The 19856-nt window shown below is 47.1% G+C and overlaps 1 protein-coding gene across 2 annotated transcripts in view; it reads left to right on the forward strand.

Annotated features, from left to right (window-relative positions):
• LOC133130128 (guanine nucleotide-binding protein G(o) subunit alpha) overlaps positions 1-19856 on the forward strand; it is a 108264-nt gene that overhangs the window by 23197 nt on the left and 65211 nt on the right. For both annotated transcript variants that reach the window (XM_061244411.1, XM_061244413.1), the window contains exon 3: positions 7769-7910. In XM_061244411.1, the coding sequence (XP_061100395.1) occupies positions 7769-7910 (142 nt within the window). The remainder of the gene's footprint in view (positions 1-7768; positions 7911-19856) is intronic.

Here is a 19856-nt window from a genome sequence, read left to right on the forward strand (position 1 = left end):
TGAGGCCTTATAAAAGGCTGGACACTGGAAAAGGAGAAGTAACTTGTCTAAATGCACGTGCGAGGCAAGTGGAAACAACTGCAGTGTGCATAAAACTTACTGTGTTCCTTGGCTGCCTTACAGAATCATCCAAATGAAACACAACAATAAAAATAAGCTAAGTCGACTATTCTCGCTTGGGAATGATTAAGTTGTTGCTGATCACAACAAGTTCTCGAATCACAACACCACTTTTTTCTATCAGAAAGCAATTTGGAAACGTCAGCTTTGGAGGGTGTGCCATGTAGAATTAAAGCTGCAGTACAAGCGTTCCAAGGTCAATTCACTGCAGAATTCTATGAAGACACGACGCATTTAAACGTCTCTGTTGAGGTTGCTCGTGAAAGCAGTGGGGCCTAGCTCTCAGAAATTAAGGAAATTACTCAATCCACGCACTCCCAACACCGCTCAAGGGTGCCCTGTCAAAATCGCCCCCGCTGTGGTTCTGTTAAGTACCATAGAGGTGTGACAGATGCAGACGTCACACAGACCTCATTGAAGATGATTTATGGGAATCCTGGGGGCCTACAGCTGCAGCCTCATGAGTTCTGGATCTGAACCGGGGGCTCCTGATCTTATCTGACCAGCGCTGGTGTGGGTGCAGGCCCAAACGCCCGACTCAACTCATCGAAGCCTTGACTGTAGACCATGATTGGTGAGGAGTTGAATCAGGTATTGTAGTGTTTGGCGGGTACAAAAGCTGGTACCGTACCAGCCCTTGACAGATAAACTTGGAGCCTCCCTGATCTGTTGTTTCACAGGAATTCAACTCATGCCTTGTTCAAGCTGTCTCAGCCTATATAGCAGGCATATAAAAACGAATAACTAAAAATAAATAAGCCTGAATCTGGACTTGTTTGCTCCCTGGTGCATTCAAATGATTAGGACTGAATACAAGTGCTGTTTTCAGCCATTTTGGCTCTTCATCTGTCTGTTGAAGTGACACAATGGCTGGACACATCACTGACTGTAGGTTTGGTGCTAATAACTTAATTGCACTGGGGAGCGAACAATGTGCCGACTCATCCTTGTTATTCAGGCTGCTTCTCTACTGAGACTTCAGACTAATGATTGCTCAGACAACGGACTACTCAGACTATCATCCACTCTACCCCCGTGAGATTTTCCATATACATGCTTCTGTGTTATTCATATGAATTTTGAAATGTTACATTCCTGCTGGATGGCTCCCACTGCTAAGTTGCTGTTCTTGTTGGTGGATGGGCCCCACGGTGTGGTATTGAATAAAGACTGTGCCCTGTGAGGTGCTGCTCTTGTTAGTGGATGGGCCCCGCGGTGTGGTATTGAATAAAGACTGTGCCCTGTGAGGTGATGTGTCAGTGGGGTTAGGATTACCAGAGATGGGAGGGATGTCTCTACAGTCACTCACTACCAACCCCCGCTAGCCCATTGGGTGCCTGCGTTACATCCATCTCTTATTTTTCTCCACTTTTCTCCTTACCTTGTTCCTGACCCAGAAATCAATCGAGCTCTGCCATCTTTAAGGACAGTCCAACCCCTTGAGTGCTAATTCTAGGTGCTAGAAGTACAAGTTAGGAATTCCCAATTTAGCAAGAAAGCGTAAGCGCATTCCTTTTGCAGAATTATTTTTTGCGGAAAGCCTGGTGAATTGATGATCAATCTGTGGATCCACCTCCCCCCATCTGCCACGTCTGTAGCTGACATGGCTACGAACTGATGTTTGAAGGTGCAAGGACATTTCATTTGCCTAATTCGCATTCTCTCAACTTCCCTGTCTTTACTTATTTTTCTTACATTTTTTCCTATCCTCTCCTGAGGAGAGGAGAATAATAAGGGATTGGAATTAGCCCCTTCTGTTGAGCTGCACGAGATGTCTTCCTCCGACTCGTGTCTTTGCAAAGCTGAATTGTGCTGTGATAAGAAACAGTGGCTGACAATTTCTGTGGTCTCCCAAATCAATAGCAGGTTGTTACCAGACCTGGGTCAAATGTGTCATTGTTTTGGCTTCAAGTACTTGTCTATGCTTTATTGAACTTGTGTCTGGTGTATTGGAAGCTATGAAATGCTCTCAAAAAGTTACTGCTCCTCTTGGTTGGCTCAATCGCACCAGGCAAGATCAGCGTAGCACAGAGAAGTATTTGAATCCAAAACAATGACGTATTTAACCCAGGTCTGGTACGGTTGGGCATTCACAATCGGTGTGCGAAAGGGGAAAAGCCACATTCCCCCGTGGCACGGTAGGGTTTAGTTTGCTGGCATGTGTGAGGCTGTGTCATGGCACTACGCCCCCACCCCTCCCTCCCCACACCTGCCTCTGCCTGGTGGACTTAATTCTCCCTGTGAAGTGCATCAGACAGGAAGCGGCAGAGCGCTGGTCGGACCGCGGGATAAGGCCGTGTGTAGCCTACAGGCGGGGGCTCAGTCACGCCACGGCCGAACCGGCGGAGACAGGAGGCTCACGCGCAGAGCACGGGGACTCCTGTAACGCATCATACAGAGCGCTACGTCTGTTTCTCTTTCTCCCTCAGCAAATTCACCAGCTTCACTCACTCTGGCAAACGCACCATCCAGAGCCCAGCTCTCTCTCTCATTTACACTTTCTTTACTGCTTTCTCTCTCTCGCTCCCTTCCTCTGTCTCTCTCTCCCTCTGTCTCTCTTCCTCTATATCTCCCTCTGTCTCCCTCCCTCTCTCTGCCTCTCAATCTCTCTATCTCTCTCTGCCTCTCTCACTCCTTCTCTCTGTCTTTCTCTCTCTCCCTGCATGCAATGTGATGTAATACAGTAATACATAGCTGAACACTATTCAGACCCTGCCACCCTGACATTTTTGAAACTGCCCTTTAATGTGCCTCTCCCTGTCTTTTATCTTTTCTCATTCATTCAGTCATTTGCCCTCCTCACACCCTTTACCTCTCCCTCTTCTTCATCTTACATAGCTTTCTCTGTCTATCTTGCCCTCTCGCTCTCTCTCTCTCACCCTCTCTCTCTCTCTCCCTCTTTCTCTCCCTCTCTCTCTTTCTCTCCCTCTCTCTCTCTCACAGCCTTTCACTCTAATGAGACTCATTGCATCAAGCTTGCTGGAGGGAGAGATTATAATGAGGCAGGATCTGTGTTCCTTCAGGCCTCCGGCTTCATAGGGCACAGGAGGAAATAATGATGAAATTGACAGCTTCTGGGTGGAGCTTAACGCCGGAGCAGCGAGACTGGAAAAACACTGTCAGTGTGATGTGGGCAGCTGACACTTGAAGACCAACCGTGTCCTCAAAGAACTCTATAAACCACACTTCACATTGTTCACAATGGTGCTTTCCAGGGGGAGAGTCCGTTTAGTACAGCACTGGAAATGTAATCAGAGAAAATAATTAAATGTTTGGGTCAAGACCCTCCATTAATGTGTGTAATCAGTTCTGGAAATATTAGGGAGTGCATATGCTCAGAAGGCTCTTGATTTCAATTACACACACCCGCATGCACAGAGCATGCACACACACATACGCACACACACACACGTAGGCACACACGCACACACACACACACGCAGGCACACACCCGCACACACACACAAACATGCATGCACACATGTGCGCGCACACACACGGAGGCACACACATACACACACACGCGGGCACACGCACACACACACGCACACACACACACACACACACATGCACACACACACACACACACATGCACACACACACACACATGCATGCACACACGCACACACACACACACACACGCACACACACACACACATGCATGCACACACGCGCGCACGGAGGTGAAGGCCAGATGGACACTCATGCACATTGATCCACATGCAGACATATATGTCCAAGGACCTGTATTGGGGCTGGGTGGGGGATTACAAAGGAAGCAGCATCTGTCTCTATTGGTCAATACCTGTGTCCCCACCAAGCGACACTGGAGAGTACTGTGTGCGCTATTCCTCGGATTTCAGTTGCGTCTCTAATGACCCTCCCCCACGCCTACTCCACAGAAATCTGAGCGTCCACAGCCTGTCCTTATTTGTGTTTTGACTTTGAGGTCTTAATCAAATGGCAAGTGTTATTTTTATAATATGAATAATTTAACCGCTACCTTTGTGAGGACAGAAGCTCGGATTACAGTCATCAAACATTGTCGCAATTTTTGTGCAACGTGGCGGGTGTGGAGGGTGGGGGGATGTGGCGGGACTCTGTGATTCTCTGCTGGCCCTGTAGTCAAGACCCAGCAAGAGGGCGTAGAGTAAAGAGCAGCAGTGTGGAGCAGTGGTCAGAACAGCAGTGTGGAGCAGTGGTCAGAGCAGCAGTGTGGAGCAGTGGTCAGAGCAGCAGTGTGGAGCAGTGATCAGAGCAGCTGTGTGGAGCAGTGGTCAGAGCAGCAGTGTGGAGCAGTGGTCAGAGCAGCAGTGTGGAGCAGTGGTCAGAGCAGCAGAGTGGAACAGTGGTCAGAGCAGCAGTGTGGAGCAGTGGTCAGAGCAGCAGTGTGGAGCAGTGGTCAGAGCAGCAGTGTGGAGCAGTGATCAGAACAGCAGTGCATGGAGCAGTGATCCTGGCAGTAACTCACAGATTTTTGTCCTGCTATTCTGTGGAGTGCAAAGCCATTTAATTGGCTCAAACAAGTCAGTTACTGACATCTCATTTTAGCTCATTATGGGATTCATGAAACCTCATTCTCCCATCACTGCCAGAATAGTGCTACAGTTTGCAACTTCCCCAGACTTTCAGCAGAGCAAGTGAATGTGTGCAAACTCGGCTATCTGAGCTCACACACGTGCCAGCGAGCTGTTTGATAAATGATATGATGGTGGAAATGCTCTGGGCAGAAGGAAGCATCCGAACGCGATGCGGTTTTTCGGTGCGGAGCTCTCTAATGAGGCGACGGTATTTTTACAGGTGTTTATAGTCGCGTAATCGGCGAAGCGATACTGCAGGGGAGGCTTGCTGCTCTGCCGCTAAATATATCACCCGCAAACAAAAAATCGCACATGTCCAAGAGAGAGAGAGAGAGAGGGAGAGGGGAAGGGAGACAGAGAAGGTGAGAGAGTAGAGGTAGAGAGAGTCAGGAAGAGGGTATGAGAGAGGACAAGGGGGAGAGAGACAGAGAGAGATGGAGAATCTCACAAACTTCCCATGTTTCTGCATGCTCTCCCAAAACCGTGCCCATCGCCCACTTACATTGTCACTCACAGGGAAACAACAGTATTGGTAAAACTGCTGAGTCATGCTTCCTCTGCATGCTCCTAGCTGTGGAAGATTGGAACAGATGTCACAATATTTGCCCAACCCAAACCCCAAACCCCCAGGCACTCATGGGATTACTGGATAACAGTTACTGCTGTCCTTTTTTTTTTTTCAATAGTGGTATTTGGTGAAACTACTCTTTTCCATGGAGAATTGAGAAATGATTTGACTACACTATACCCTAAAACATCAGAATATGGGGTCCGAAGGGAATTGCGCTTCTGGTATTGAGTTTTTAAGAAGTGTGGTTGAAAGTGGAGAACTTTGGGGAAGTGGAATATTCTGGAAAGGGTGACTCCAGACCCCTGGTGTCAAGTTGACGGATGTCGTGTCTGAGCGGAGACGGCCTACGGTTCCCCACAGAGGCCTTCACATTGCCGCCCTGCTGAACCCTGTTGCAACACTGCTGCCGCTGCAGTCCGTTTGGCCGCGCGGTCAGAGAGGGGAAGTGGCCGTGTGAAGTGCACAAGGTTCCTGGCGACATGATAACAGTGACGTAGCATTTTGGGGAAGTGGTGTTTCATAACGTGGGCGCGGGAGGAGTGTCCCTGCTCTTTCAGCTTAATGTCATCTGTAGAACACATTTCAGAAAGAAAATGTGCGCAAACACACCACACACACACGTATATTCAGTGAATAGTATCGACTTTTATCTGCGTGTATAGTTTACATACTGTATAGGTTATGAGTCGATATAGGCTCATTAGCATGTTTGACATCAGAAATAGTTTGAAGTGCCTGCGCTTCTCTCAGTGATATTCTCTCAGACGTCATTGTAATATGATTACGTTTGAAAAATGTTCCAAAAAGTCCTGTCCCGGGGTGATGTACTGGGGAATGCAATGTGTGATTTTGCGTGTTTAAATCTTGGAGCAAGCAGGGCGCGTGTTTTCGATCAGCAGTGCGGAATGCACAAATGTGACCTGGCCTGTGGGTTTGATGGTGGCCTGGCCTATTTTTTTCAGCAGGGATAGGAATAAAAAGAAAATTAACCAGAAATGAAAGGTTCCTATTTTCCATGGCCTCCAGCAGGCTTAGTGTGTGGGAACGTGTGAAATTAGTCCATAAGTATTTGGACAGTGACACATTTTTTTATTGTTTTGGCTCAGGACTCCAGCACTTTGGCTTTTAAATTAAGCAATAAAAATGAGTTAAAAGTGCAGGCTGTCAGGTTTCATTTTAGGGTATTTAAAAGAATATCCACATATCCAGTGATCCGTGTGGGAATTACAGCCCTTTTAAAGTGTAGTCCCCCCCATTTTAAGGGATGGAAAGTAATGCGATAAATTAATGTAATCTTAAATAAAGTCATTTTATTTATTATTTTGTAGCAAATCGTTTGCATTTGATGACTATCTGAACCACCAGACGGTGGGTATCTTCCATGGTGATGCTCTGTCAGGCTTGTACTGCAGCCTCTTCAGTTTTTTGGGGGGGTTTTGTCATCAGCAAGTGAAATGCGTGTTCAGTTAGATTCAGGCCGAGTGGTGGCCCTGAAAAACTCCTTGATTGCTTTAGCAGTGTGTTTATGGTCAAAAGACTCCAGATGCAAATTTCACACCTAGAATTTCACACTTCATACTATTTGTTAGCCTTTTTGTCCATTGACTAATGATGCAACAACACACAACCACAAAAATGTATAAAAAGGACTGCGATTCATATTATTTGTTTCAATTCAACCCCAATCTGCTGGAGCCAAAAGAACAAAAAAATAATAATTTATGAACATTTATCTGCGAGATCATCCTTCATGAGGTTTCTTAGCTGGGAGGCTTGTTTGAGAAAGCATGGATGTGATTGGTTTGCTCGTGGATGTGCCTATTCAGCAAATTGGAGAGACAGATCAGCCTTCATCCTAACTGAGATTAATTAGCACTTGAAATTAGATGCCTGAGATACTTAATTCAGTAACAACACTTAAGCCTAACTGAGACTCCTGATCTGAATTTGAGCGGTCCAGTTACACAAATATAACTGATGGAAAATTCCTCAGTTCAAACATAAATAAGACACAGTTGGGTGAAGACTTGGGCCTACGTCTGTAGTCATTTGGGTTATTGATGTTCCTTAACCCTAGAAAGTCTGGTGCTGCACTGCACTGTCAAACACTGGCATGAATGAACCAGTTGAATTGAGAAACACTTCACACCTCTAAAAAAGCTAGGATTTCTGGATTTTTTTTTCCGTTGTCCATGAAATTGCTGATGAAAGGATGTAGAGGTGTACAACTGCATTCTTGGAGGCCCTGTGTGTGTACTGGTCTTTTGTTCCAATCAATTATGCTGACCTAATTCCTGAACCATTCTGGTTGGTTTGTTTATTGATCCCCCAGCAAACATTTCAATACATGTCCGGTCTGCAGCTGTAGCTCATGAGCCATGCTAGGACCGATAAATGACTGGAAATTTGTAAATAATTAAGTGAACAGGAGTTGGCAAAGGTGGAGACGGAGGAGGATTACAGTTGTAATGGGCGTGGTCTATCTTCCTCTCTGCAGGATTATCCACGAGGATGGCTTCTCTGGGGACGATGTGAAGCAGTACAAGCCCGTGGTCTACAGCAACACCATCCAGTCCCTGGCAGCCATCGTCCGTGCCATGGACACACTGGGGCTGGAGTACGGGGACAAGGAGAGGAAAGTAAGTCCCCCTGTAACTCTTCCACACACACAGACACACACACATACACACCTCTGTCTCACGCACACACACACACACAGACACACACACATACACACCTCTGTCTCACGCACACACATACACACACACAGACACACGCACACACACACACCGCTGTCTCACGCACACACACACACACACACACACACACACACACACACACACACACACTCACGCACACACACACACACACACACACACACGCCCCTGCGTGAGCGACGCTGCCTGCTTACACACATCACGACGTGCTCTCGTCAACAAGCACCACCGCCCACACAAAGAGACACGGTCTCTCGCACTGTCACGCACACACCGTCCAGTACAAGAGCAGCCCACTCTCTCATCCATATTTCAATTTCATTCAAAGGGCCTTGAAGATGTTTGAAGTATTGCCAAAGAAATACAATCACAGGCAATACAAATGTTATACACGATCGCGCTGCAGTATACACACTCACTGTCCCCATACACAAACTCATCCCTTTGCCATAATATAGTATACTCACTGTGCCTCTACTCTTCCCCCCACTGCGCACACACACACACACACACACACACAGACACACACACACACACACACACACACACACACAGACACACACACACACACAGACACGCAGACACATACACACACACACACACAGACACACACACACACACACAGACACACACACACACACACACACACATACACACACACACACAGACACACAGACACACACACACAGACACACACACACACACACACACACACAGACACACACACACACACACACACACACACACCACTGTCGCACTCACTCATAACAGTCATGTCCACAGTAGGGAAGTGAAGCCTGTGAGGCAGACCCTTTCCTAGCTGCTGCAGTGTAACTGAGGGAGGGAACAGAGGAAGTGCAGTATGCATATCCCATCCCACAGCACAGCTTTTGCAGGTGAAAAACAATAACATGATAATGTTGATAATAATGATGTCCATGAAGAACAACCATTGTTATAGCACAGCCTACTGAACCCACAGCGCCGGGCATCAGGGACTGCTGATTCGTCCAGTATTGTGCTTTATTGGTCCTATGAGTACAGAGTTTATAGCGTTTGAAAACTACAATACCGTGATGCTGTACCTTCCAGCGCAGGGGCACCTCTGTTACCCGAAACTACTCTAAATCTTCTCTGCCCTATGCCCTATCTCTCTCCTCTGACTTAAAAATAGCACAGATCACTGTCCTGTCCAATAAGTCCTTTTGCTTTAATAAAATCTGCACCGTAGATACTCCAGGAATGAGACGTCTCAAATCTTAGCTCTTTTACGGCAGATATTGATTTTAATATCTTCTTTTTTTCCCTGCTGAACCGAGAGCCCCTTTTTAAATATGGGATTATTTTCCCACAGGAAACAGCAGTGTGGGGGGAGGGCGGTGTATTAGCCAATCACAGACAGAGAGCATTACTCTGTGTGTCCCAGTGACCCTATGACCTCCGGGAGAATCAAGTGTCTCTTGCCAGGCGCAAGACAATCTCTACTGGACAAGAGAAGAAGAAAGTGAGGGAGAGAGAGGCAATGAAACAGAATGAGAGAAAGAGGCTCTGTAACATGAAACTGTTTATGCTGAGCTTTACTCGTTATTAGTTAAAGCGTTGGAAATGTATGCAAATGTGTCCCACTAATGAAGCAATGGAAATTGAAATTTAATTGAAAACAGAAGCTTAGAGAGGAAGGGTGGAGGGAGAGGGAGAGGGAGAGAGAGAGAGAGATGAAGGGAGGGAACAAAAACAGTGGGATGGAGATGGTGAGAGTGGATGAGGGAAAAAGAAGGAGAGAGAGAGGGAGGGAGAAAAAGTGAGAGAGATGGAGGGAGGGAGAAAAAGCAAGAGTGAGGGAGAGAGATGGAGGGAGGGAGAAAATAGGAGAGAGTCCCAGGGGTTGGCAGCTGTTCCAGGCTCCGCTGGCCCCGGCGATGCGGGGGGAACGTGTCGTCTCAGCGCTGTGGAGACGAGCAGATTACAGTGAGCACTGCCCCGGAGCTGCAGGGCCAGGCCCCCATAACCACCATCTGTGTTCAGATACAGAGGAGACCATGGTGGGAAAGTGGCCTGTAATCTGTATTACGCTCCTTGCAGGGACTACGTACTGTACATTAAGTGTTCCTCGGTATAAGAGCGTAGGTTGAACAGTGCTGCTTTTTATTTACAATGAATAGGTGAATTATAGGCCATGATGTGCCATTTCTGCCACCCCCACCTCTACTCCACAAAGCAACTAATACACATGCGCACACACACACACACGCACACACACACACCCACAGTCATCTGGATACTTTGCAATCAATACACAAAAACGTTTAAATTCACGACTTAGAAATCCGCATCCATATCCTGAAATAAAAAGAAATGGCACCATAGCAAGTGCTTATAACAGTTGATTCACAAAACAAATGGCAAAGGATAAACGTGCAGATGAAAATAATTTTTACTGAGCAAATATCTTGGTTACAACATATTACATCTAGTTAAATCCAAGCGTACACTACACGACTTTGAAAATCGTTTCACAATCCTGTCCAAGGTGGGCAGCTCATATCTAATGACTGTCTTTTAAAAATGGCTGCTGTTAAGCGCACACTACACAATTTAGGAAAGAGAGGATCGCAGTGGGGTCACAGATTGCATGGTTTTTCAGGTCCTCCTGTTTTCACACCTATTTGCTAAGGCAAGTGCTCACGACGCTGCTACCTAAATGCATCAAGCCAATGGTTGAAATGCACATCATTTTTCATTGTTAGATGTCTTATCCTTTCTCTGTTTACCATAGCTGATAGTTACAGGTAACTCTGCAGAATCCAAACTCCAGTGCCACCTACGCTACCCTTACTATTACCTACGGAACTATACTTAGCTAATTGGCGGATGTGGACGTAGTGGTTTTAGAATCGTACTCATTTAAAAGTTTTTAAAATGCTGTTTTATTTTATTTTAGTTGTAGCCATAGTACAAGAGATATAAATACATATATTATTGTATATGCACAACATGCTATGGTTTATATCTTACGTGTGTGTGTGTGTGTGTTTCTTGCTCTCTGGTGTATTTATCTGAAATTTGAGTCCAAATGTGCATTTTTGCTTCCTGGGTCTTTAGTCCATGTTACTGAGAGGTCTGTACGTATTGAGTTGTGCACTCCCACTTTGGTGACCAGCTGTTCAGCAGCTCTTTGGTTTCATTGGTCTCACACGGCCCTTCAGAGGTTTCCCCCCGTCCCTTGGCTTGTCTCTTCCTCCTCCTGGTTTTTGGCCCACCCCACTCCCTGCTCCCATGTCAAGTCACGCACACTGTGGCATGCAGTCTCACGCTGAAGCAAACTGCGCTTACTCCCATGTGAAATCGCCTGCACTGACTTTGTGAGCACATTTCTTTAAATGTATCTCTCTTTCCTCGTTCACTCTCTCTCGTTCTCGCTCCCTCTCACCCCCCGAAGAAGCTTTCCCTCTCCAGGGCTTGTTGACATTCTCTCTGATCTCTTTCTGCGATTCTGGCCTGTTGCCATGGCTACCTGGTGTCTTGCCTCCCTCCCGTTACATTCCGCAGGTCTTGTCTCCGGGGGCGATGTCATTCACACGAGGGCTGTGTCAGAACACGGCGCCTCTAAAACTTGCCCTCGTAAGCGTGTAGGCCCAACTGCCCGGCGTGTGCACACAACTTATATTTTATTCTATGCAAGTCCGTCCCCTGCTTATGTTAACAGAAACTGAGACTTGGTGGATCGCTAACCTGAAGTAAAATCTGAGACAGAACTCCTGCCTTCTCTCTTTTTACCTTTGCGAACAAACCTCAACCTGTCAGTCACCATCACTGCCTCAACCTGTCAGTCACCATCACTGCCACTGTCGTGACTTGGGCTGGGGACTGACATGCAGACCAATGGCGAATGGGCGGAGATAGGGTCTGTCTCTGTGTTTGAGTAGAGCCTGTCTCTGTTTGAGTAGGGTCTGTCTCTGTTTGAGTAGAGCCTGTCTCTGTTTGAGTAGAGCCTGTCTCTGTTTTTGAGTTGGTTCTGTCTCTTTCTCTGTGTTTGAGGAGGTTCTGTCTCTGTGTTTGAGTAGGCTCTGTCTCTGTGTTTGAGTAGGGTCTGTCTCTGTTTGAGTAGGGTCTGTCTCTGTGTTTGTGTAGGGTCTGTCGCTGTGTTTGAGTAGGCTTTGTCTCTGTGTTTGAGTTGACTCTGTCTCTGTGTTTGAGTAGGCTCTGTCTCTGTGTTTGAGTAGGGTCTGTCTCTGTGTTTGTGTGGGACCTGTATCTTTGTTTGAGTAGGGTCTGTCTCTGTGTTTGTGTGGGACCTGTATCTGTGTTTCAGTAGGGTCTGTCTCTGTGTTTGAGTAGGGTCTGTCTCTGTGTTTGTGTGGGACCTGTATCTGTGTTTGAGTAGGTTCTGACTCTGTCTCTGTGTTTGAGTAAGGCCTGTCTCTGTCTCTGTGTTTCAGTACGTTCTGTCTCTGTCTCTGTGTTTGAGTAAGGCCTGTCTCTGTCTCTGTGTTTGAGTACGTTCTGTCTCTGTCTCTGTGTTTGAGTAAGGCCTCTCTCTGTGTCTGAATGAAGCCTGTGTGTGAGTGCAGTTGGGTTCGGTTTGCGTTTTCTCGGTATCACTGTGAGCTGCACATTTGCACTGATGGCAGCGATAGCGTATTTGGACTGCGTAGCCAGGAGCGCTGTGGACAGCTGGTGGGGACCGGTTCACCCATATGGGCCGCCCCACGTCTGGGACTAATATGGCTACCCCTCTGGTCCTACTGCCAACACCCCTATGAAGCGTCCGTTAGACCAAGATCAACCAACATGCCCATCTGGGCTGCACCAGACCATGTAATTACCACATGCAGATTTATGGAAAAAAGGCGAAGCTAAAATAGAGCTGAAGATTGAATTACGGCGGAGAGCAGAAGCAGGGGTTCTGTGAAACAGAGTGAGAAAACCACAATCCGCTCAAGTGTCCTGAAGCAGCAGCTGCCATTCAAAGTCACGGCAAAGGCACGTGCGTAAGACCTCGCAATTGCAGCTGGATTCATTCCGCAAGTTCACCATCGCACACACCAGAGACCAGTCCTCTCTCAAAAATATTTTTCTACCAAACACGGAAGGAGTGAACTACCCCGTTCAGCGATAGTGAAGACTGTGCTGGCAACAGTGATGGAAACAGGGAGAGCATTGAAATGTTGTCAAATTAATAATTAATGTCTGGAGGGATGTTTTGTGTGTTTGTGAATTTTGATGTGCGTGTTTGTGTGGAGGACATTTTTTGGAATCTTCTCAAACAAGCTTATGAAATTCCCTCATGCGGCGAATGTTTGCATTGGGACAGAGAGTACGAGAGCTAATGAAGTGTCCGTGCAGATGCGAGTACGGAGAGAATATTTTCAATAACATCGGCGAGGAAGCCCAAGGGGCCTGACAGGAGCCGCAGGAGGCGAGAGCTCCTTCATCACCGCTGATGAGACGACACGGGCGCGCACCAGCCTGGGTGCTGTCTTCTGCGGGTAGCCATGGTGACTGGGGGGCGTGGCCTATATTCCAGAGGAGGGTTGGCATGGGAAAGAAAGATCGGCAGAGGCAGGCGCCCCTGGCAACGGCTAGCCGCCAACACCCCCACCCCACCCACGAAAACACAACACAAACACCCCCACCCACCCCCCACCCCCCACCCCCCCTCGGCCACACCCAGCCCTGTGTGGGCAACATGGCGCCTCAAGCCCCAGACACGCCCGCCCTCAGAGAGGCGACATCCCACCCCTACAGACCCCCCCCCCCCACTCCCCAACTGCAACCCCCCGCCGTCTGAAAGACGAGAAGCCCTCACCTTCACACCACGCCTTTCCGCTCAGCCGCCATGTTTTCCAAAACCGCCACTCCAGCAGGCTCCTCTGCCAAATTTTCCACAAACAACATTTCCCCTGATGTCAATAACAAAGAGGCAGATGCGGCTAATACGATAACATAGCGCGATTAATCGCTGCGCATCTAAGAGGCAGAAAAACAGCGTCTACTCTTTTTTGTTATATTTATTATAGTTTTTTCTACAGAATTTCTTTTTTATACTGAGATTGCATCCAAATGTGACATCCTGCATTTCAGCAGGGCTCCTTTGTGATACAGCAACTCTTGGAGAATCTGCTGTGAAACGGGTTCTGTCAGCAGTATCGCGGACACAGTCATACCCATATGCGCCGATCTGGCTTCGGGTCTTACATAATATCTTTAGGCGGTACATCGGGTTCCAGCTCTGCTGTCGGCAGGCAGTGTGGGGGAGGAGGAGGAGCGATGGCGGTGACATCACAGAGATGAGAGGTTATTGGTGTATTGATATCAGGGCGCCGCTTTGAAGATTCAAGTGAAGCTGAAAAAGAATATGGATTTTAGCTTACAGGGGTGAAGGTCAATTGGTGCAAAAACTACAGATTAACCCAAGATTGTATTGACCACAGAGAGCTAATAGCCCCAGGCGGTGTGGGTGCACTTTTTTCTGATTATCATTTTCAGCTAACCAGCCATAAAAAAAATCTAACAATACACGATACTTGAACAGAACATAGCAAATGTACCAAACCCATAATCCAACACTTTATTGGTTAGTCAGCCAATGAAGAAACATCTTCTAAAAGACAGAACAATTACTCCATTTCAGTTCAAACCATAGATAATGTGTGATGTGTCATCATCGTACTTGGTGACTGTTAGATGTACATTTGCAAGTCACAATTGGCAATGTAAAAAAACATTAATGTGTTCTCTGCTGGCAGTCACTGAATACATGGTGTCAGAAGGTGCTTGGTGTTTAATGATAATGATAGAGTGTAAACCAGAGAAAGGTGAACGTGGGTGTATGCTTGTGAGTGATTTTGACGTTTTAATGTAGTGTTTACTTTACACCTCACGCAATGTCTGTACCATTTATATGTGGAGCCTGAGCACACACACACACATACACACGCACACGCACACATACACACTCATACACGTCCACACCTGTACACGCTCAAACAAACCCAAACATATGTGCATGTTGTACACATGCACTCAGTAATGCACACACACATACACACATACACACGCACATGCACAAGCAAAATGCACACAACACATGCACATGTTGTACACATGCACACTCCAACACACACACATGTACGCTCACATACATACAAACACACGTGTACATACACACACACACACACACACACACTCAGTGACACACCAACAGACACAGTGACCACTTTATTAGGTAGACCTGTACACCAGCTTGTTAATGCAAATATTTAATCAGCCAATCATGTGACAGCAACTAAATGCATAAAAGCATGCAGGCGTGGTGAAGAAGTTCCGATGTTTTTCAGACCACTTTTCAGAATGTGATCTAAGTGACTTTGACCGTGGAGTATCTCAGAAACTGCTGATCTCCTGGGATTTTCTCACACAACAGTCTCTAGAGTTGGTGAATGGTGAGAAAAATGAATTTTAAAAAAAACATCCAATGAGCAGCTGTTCTCTGGGCAAAAATTCTGTGGGCGTTGTTAATGAGAGAGATCAGAGGAAAAGGGCTTGACTGGTCAAAGCTGACAGGAAGGTGACAGCTGAGGACTTGATGAGTCTAAAAAATAGGTCTAATAGACACCTGATAAAGTGCTCACTGAGTGTATGTGCACAATTCAAGTCCCTTTTTGCACATGACATTCTCACTACATCTCCATGGTGCAGGAGGGTCCCCAGAGCGTTGGGGGAATGTTGTGTGGATCCTGGGGTCCCTTGTGGTCCCGTGGCCCCCCATCCCTCCCTGCTAATGAGAGGCTGGATGGACCTTTCCCCAGCAGCACCTACCTGAAAAAGAGGGATAAAGGCCTTATTTATAGATCCCCCCATCAATATCCCACTGGCAGCGAACATCCCTGGAAGATTTTTAATAGACTGCCTCCCTGCTAGATTTCAGCGCAAAAGCTCCCAGTGCTGCAGGAGCCAGGTTTGTATCCCGGCGATTCTCTTAAATAATGAACCTCAGCGAGGCTCTGGGTTTCTCCCTTTCTCCTGCTGTATCTCCCTCTCTCAGCCATGGGAGTGGCTGCTGCCTGCCCGGGACTGCTTTCCTGCCTCCCATCACCAAAATGAGTACTTTTCCACTCGTCTGTGCAGAAAGGCTGGACCAGTTGCAGTGATTGGCTGTGGGGCGGGGGGAGTGAGGTGATTGGCTGTGGGGCGGGGGGAGTGAGGTGATTGGCTGTGGGGCGGGGGGAATGAGGTGATTGGCTAGCTTGGTGCAGCTCTGCCCCAGTATCCCACATGCGATGACAGGAGCTCACTTTTTAACTAAAAAGCCTGTCGTCGTTACGTTTCATCTGTAGGATGACAGTGAAAATGAACTGAGAAAAGAGCATGCAGTGTTCTAGCCAGATGGTGACTGTCAGTGAGTGGGCAGACTGTGTTACCTGGCCCCCTCCCTATCTCATTCATTTTCTCCTTCAGTGGGGAAAACTATATCTTCTGCACCGCTGTGTGTGTGTGTGGTTTATTTATATGTGTGGTTTTGTGTGTGTGTGCACGCGCACCTGTATGCCTGTGTGTCATGTTTTAGCTCATCACTCTGTGCATAATTGTGCATGGATCCACTGATATTTACATCATCTGGATGCCTCATTCTCATTCGCGGTGTGCCCACAGCACACGCCAATGCACGCGTCGTTGAGATCAGATTTCTGCAAAGTGTGACAGGTTCAGATGTGACTTGTGCCTGAGCAGGTTTGTGTGTGTGCCTGCATGTTTGTGTGTGTCAGGAGAGGTGTGTGTGTGTGTGTATGTGTGCACAGTACTGGACAGTGGGTCTGCTGTGATTCATGCTCTGCCAGCTCCCAGGTGTTGCGTCGCTCTGGAGGAGATCTGAATCATGCCATCATCGATTGGCCGGTGGGCGGAGCCCCAATATCGCCGGGGCCTGCTGGGGGAGGGCTTAAAGGGCGTGACTTCATCCAAACCGCCCGCATAAGCTCGCCCCACAGTTCCTGACAGAATACAAGAGTGCTTACTCAAAATGGAGGTGGAAAAGGGCCCCATATTCCGCCCCTGATAGAGGGCACCTCTCGCAGGCATTAGGCCACCCGCGGAGAGGAGCAGGTTTGAGGAGTGCGCTGTCAGTCAGCCACTCTTTCCAAACTGCAGGAGTGCCTTATGCGTCTCAGGAGGGCGTGCGGACAGTATGACAGCGCCTGTGGGCTGATTGAGGACAGGAAGAGGGCAAACGCTATCTGAGAGCCGCATTAGAAACAGGAAATAGATCCCTGCTCTTGTTTTTGAGCAGGCTCTAGCCGCTGTTTCGCCGGGCACGTCTCATGCTCCCTTTTTCCTCTCCCCGTCTATCTCTCCAAGGTCAGCCATCGCCAAACAGGCAGGAGGGCTTGTATATTACTGTCCCCAGCCAATCGAAACTCTGCATTCCTCCCATAATTCACCTCTGCGAGGCTGTCCAGAGCCCAGAGGAATGGGATTATAAGACTGGTTCTGTTCACTGCAGCAATATCCATTCAGTGAGCACTTTATTAGGTAGACCTGTACACCAGCTTGTTAATGCAACTATTCAGTCAGCCAATCATGTGGCAGCAGCTAAATGCATAAAAGCATGCCGACATGGCCAAGAAGTTCAGCTGTTGTTCGGACAAAATGTCAGAATGGGGAAGAAAGTGACTTTGACCGTGGAATGATTGTTAGGGTCATTTGACTATCTCAGAAACTGCTGATCTCCGGGGATTTTCACGCACAACAAAAAACATCCAGTGAGCAGCTGACAGGAAGGTAACAGTAATGCACCATGTAATAACCATACATTATAACAGTGGTATTCAAAAGATCTATGAACACGCAGTACGTCAAACCTCTTAAGTGGATATGTTACAGCAGCAGAAGACCAAATAAGAAAAAAAAATAACGTCTAATAAATATGGAATTAAGTGCTCAGCGAGTGTATATTCAGTATGGCTGAATTATAATCTTTGTTCAGAATTCAAATCGTATCTTTGACGTAATAATGTGCCTGTGATCAACAGTATTTGCGTATCATGAGGAATCTAGACACTATTAATCTCAATCTATAGGCTTTCTACTTTTAATGACATGGGATAATGATGATTGAAAAACAGCACTTCCCATCATCATCATCATCATCATGATCATCATCATTATAGCCATTAGTATTCTCTGCATATGTTCAAAACATAAACTTTTTTCTTTTGAAAGAGAATATTAGCATGTTGGTCAAAAGGAGTATGTTGGAAAGGACTCTTGTCATGTCATCACTGTGAGACCCGCTGTGAGATCATTTCCTTTTGTCGTTGAGGCCCCTGGGAATACCAGGATAATTCTTCCCTCAACACTGCGGGCGAGGGTGCTGCAAAGCTGCAACCAGGACCAATCATAAAGCGTCTGCGAGTAGAAGTGCTGATCTAGGATCAGCTCAGCCTTTTAGCCCGTAATGGGCAAGGTTAGGATAGGGCCAGGGTGAAACCTGATCCCAGATCAGCCGTGTGACTCTGGTGCTTTATGAACAAGGACCTAAGACTCCAGAAGGCAGGCTTTTAAACCATCAGCTCCAGAGAAATGAGAGCGGCAGCAGCTCTCTCAGCCAAATGGCATTAGCAGTGCGGGCTCCTATCAGACTGCAGAGGAGCTGTGGCCTCCATCAAACCCCCCCCTCCCCCAGGCTTACAAAGTTGCTGCCTTCAATTAAAGGGCCTAGTGTGTGGGAGGGGAGCCTGCTGAGACTCAAACAAAAAGGAATATTTAGTAATAGAAAATCCATGATGGCATCCTCATCTAACCTAAAAAAGAACCGCAGACCGAAACCGTTTGTCATGATGCACCGGCTCTGGCTGACGAAAGAATAGGGGATAGGCAGGGATGGAGAGCGAAGGAGGAGGCAAGGGGAGCTAAAGTCAGCTCAGTGCTGCATGTCACAGGGTTCAGGTGAGGTGCAGAGTATCGCAGAGACGCTGAGCCTCATATGATCTGGATGGGCTGACGATCTGCAGCGAGTGGATAAATACGTCCATATAGTGCATTGGGCATTGTAAGACTTGCCCACATTTATTAAGTGTAATTATTTACCACAGTGTTTCAAGCAGCATAAAAAGTGTGTGAAATAAAGTGCGACTATTGAATCCCAGCTTGGCCTCGTTGTAATGCGAAACCAATTTTACAACTGTTTTTTATTTTTATATTTGGTGTGGCTCAGACCGAATTCAGAAAGTCATACATTTTAAGTAGCACCCTGGGCAGAAGGCTGGGTGATGATTCGGACAGAATTAGTTTGATCTGAATTCGGTCTGACTTGTTTTTTAGGATTTTTTCTTTGTAGTTTGCTAATAGATACTTTTCTGTGGTGCCAGGAACATTCCCTCACGTCACAAGGTTCTCAAGAAACGTCTGACATTGTTCACAGAAGACATTCCCACTAAAACAAAAAAAAACAACCCACAATGCCTTGCTCTTGTCTTCTCCAGTTTGTCAAGAGGCTGGTCACAGGATGGTGAGATTAACTCCCGCTCTGAGTAAAAAGTGCCAGGTAGCTCTGTGTCACTGGGAGCGTGTGAACAGCAGGAGTAACGTTACTGATATGAACAATGTTAAAAATCACAAAACAAATTAAAATAAATTCCACTCCTGTAGTGGGCACTGCCACTCTCTCTCGCACTTATAAAAGGCACCTGCTGTCAGGATGCTATCTGTAGGCCCATTCCAATCGCTTCTTTTTCTCCTCTTTTTCTTCTTTTCCTCGCTCCCGACCTGGGACTTTGTGCGAACACTATTGCTAATGCTAAGGAGCATACTGATGAGGGAGGGGCTTTGCGTGTAGGTGTAGCCTAGCGTATTAGCGCAGCGTCGAGG

This window comes from Conger conger, chromosome 6 (genome assembly GCF_963514075.1).
Source record: "Conger conger chromosome 6, fConCon1.1, whole genome shotgun sequence".
Lineage (NCBI taxonomy): Eukaryota > Metazoa > Chordata > Actinopteri > Anguilliformes > Congridae > Conger > Conger conger.